The 532-nt window shown below is 42.1% G+C and overlaps 1 protein-coding gene across 1 annotated transcript in view; it reads left to right on the forward strand.

Annotated features, from left to right (window-relative positions):
- Position 1: 1 nt before the first annotated feature.
- LOC114030730 (olfactory receptor 5B12-like) overlaps positions 2-532 on the forward strand; it is a gene marked incomplete at its 5' end in the record, with an annotated part of 2,191 nt that continues 1,660 nt past the window's right edge. The window contains one exon of the mRNA XM_027845599.1: positions 2-527. Coding sequence (XP_027701400.1) covers positions 2-527 — 526 coding nt within the window. The remainder of the gene's footprint in view (positions 528-532) is intronic.

The raw sequence follows: 532 nt of genomic DNA on the forward strand, positions 1-532 counted from the left end.
TCTGGTGGATTTAGGTTCTTCTTCAGCTATTATTCCCAAAGTGACTGCTGGGGTGATCACAGGAGACAAGACCATCTCCCACAATGGTTGTGCTACACAAATGTTCTTCTTCGTAATCTTTGTCACTACTGAAAATTATCTGTTGGCCTCCATGGCCTATGATCGCCATGTGGCTGTGTGTAAGCCCCTACACTATTCTACTATCATGTCATCAAGGATGTGTGTTGGTCTAACCATTAGTTCTTATGTATGTGGCTCATTGAACTCTTCCATTCACATTGGTTGCACATTCAGCCTCTCTTTCTGTAGTTCTAATATTGTGAATCACTTTTTTTGTGACATTCCTCCAATCTTGACTCTCTCCTGCTCAGATATACACTTTACTGAATTTTTGGTTTGTATTGTAGGGGCATTTAATATAGCTTTTGCTCTTCTGGTCATCGTGACCTCCTATCTCTCGATTTTCATTGCCATCCTGAGGATCCGTTCTAATGAGGGCCGCCAGAAAGCCTTCTTCACCTGTGCTTCTCAT

Source organism: Vombatus ursinus, unplaced genomic scaffold, assembly GCF_900497805.2.
Source record: "Vombatus ursinus unplaced genomic scaffold, bare-nosed wombat genome assembly UNPS02014986.1, whole genome shotgun sequence".
Classification (NCBI taxonomy): Eukaryota; Metazoa; Chordata; class Mammalia; order Diprotodontia; family Vombatidae; genus Vombatus; species Vombatus ursinus.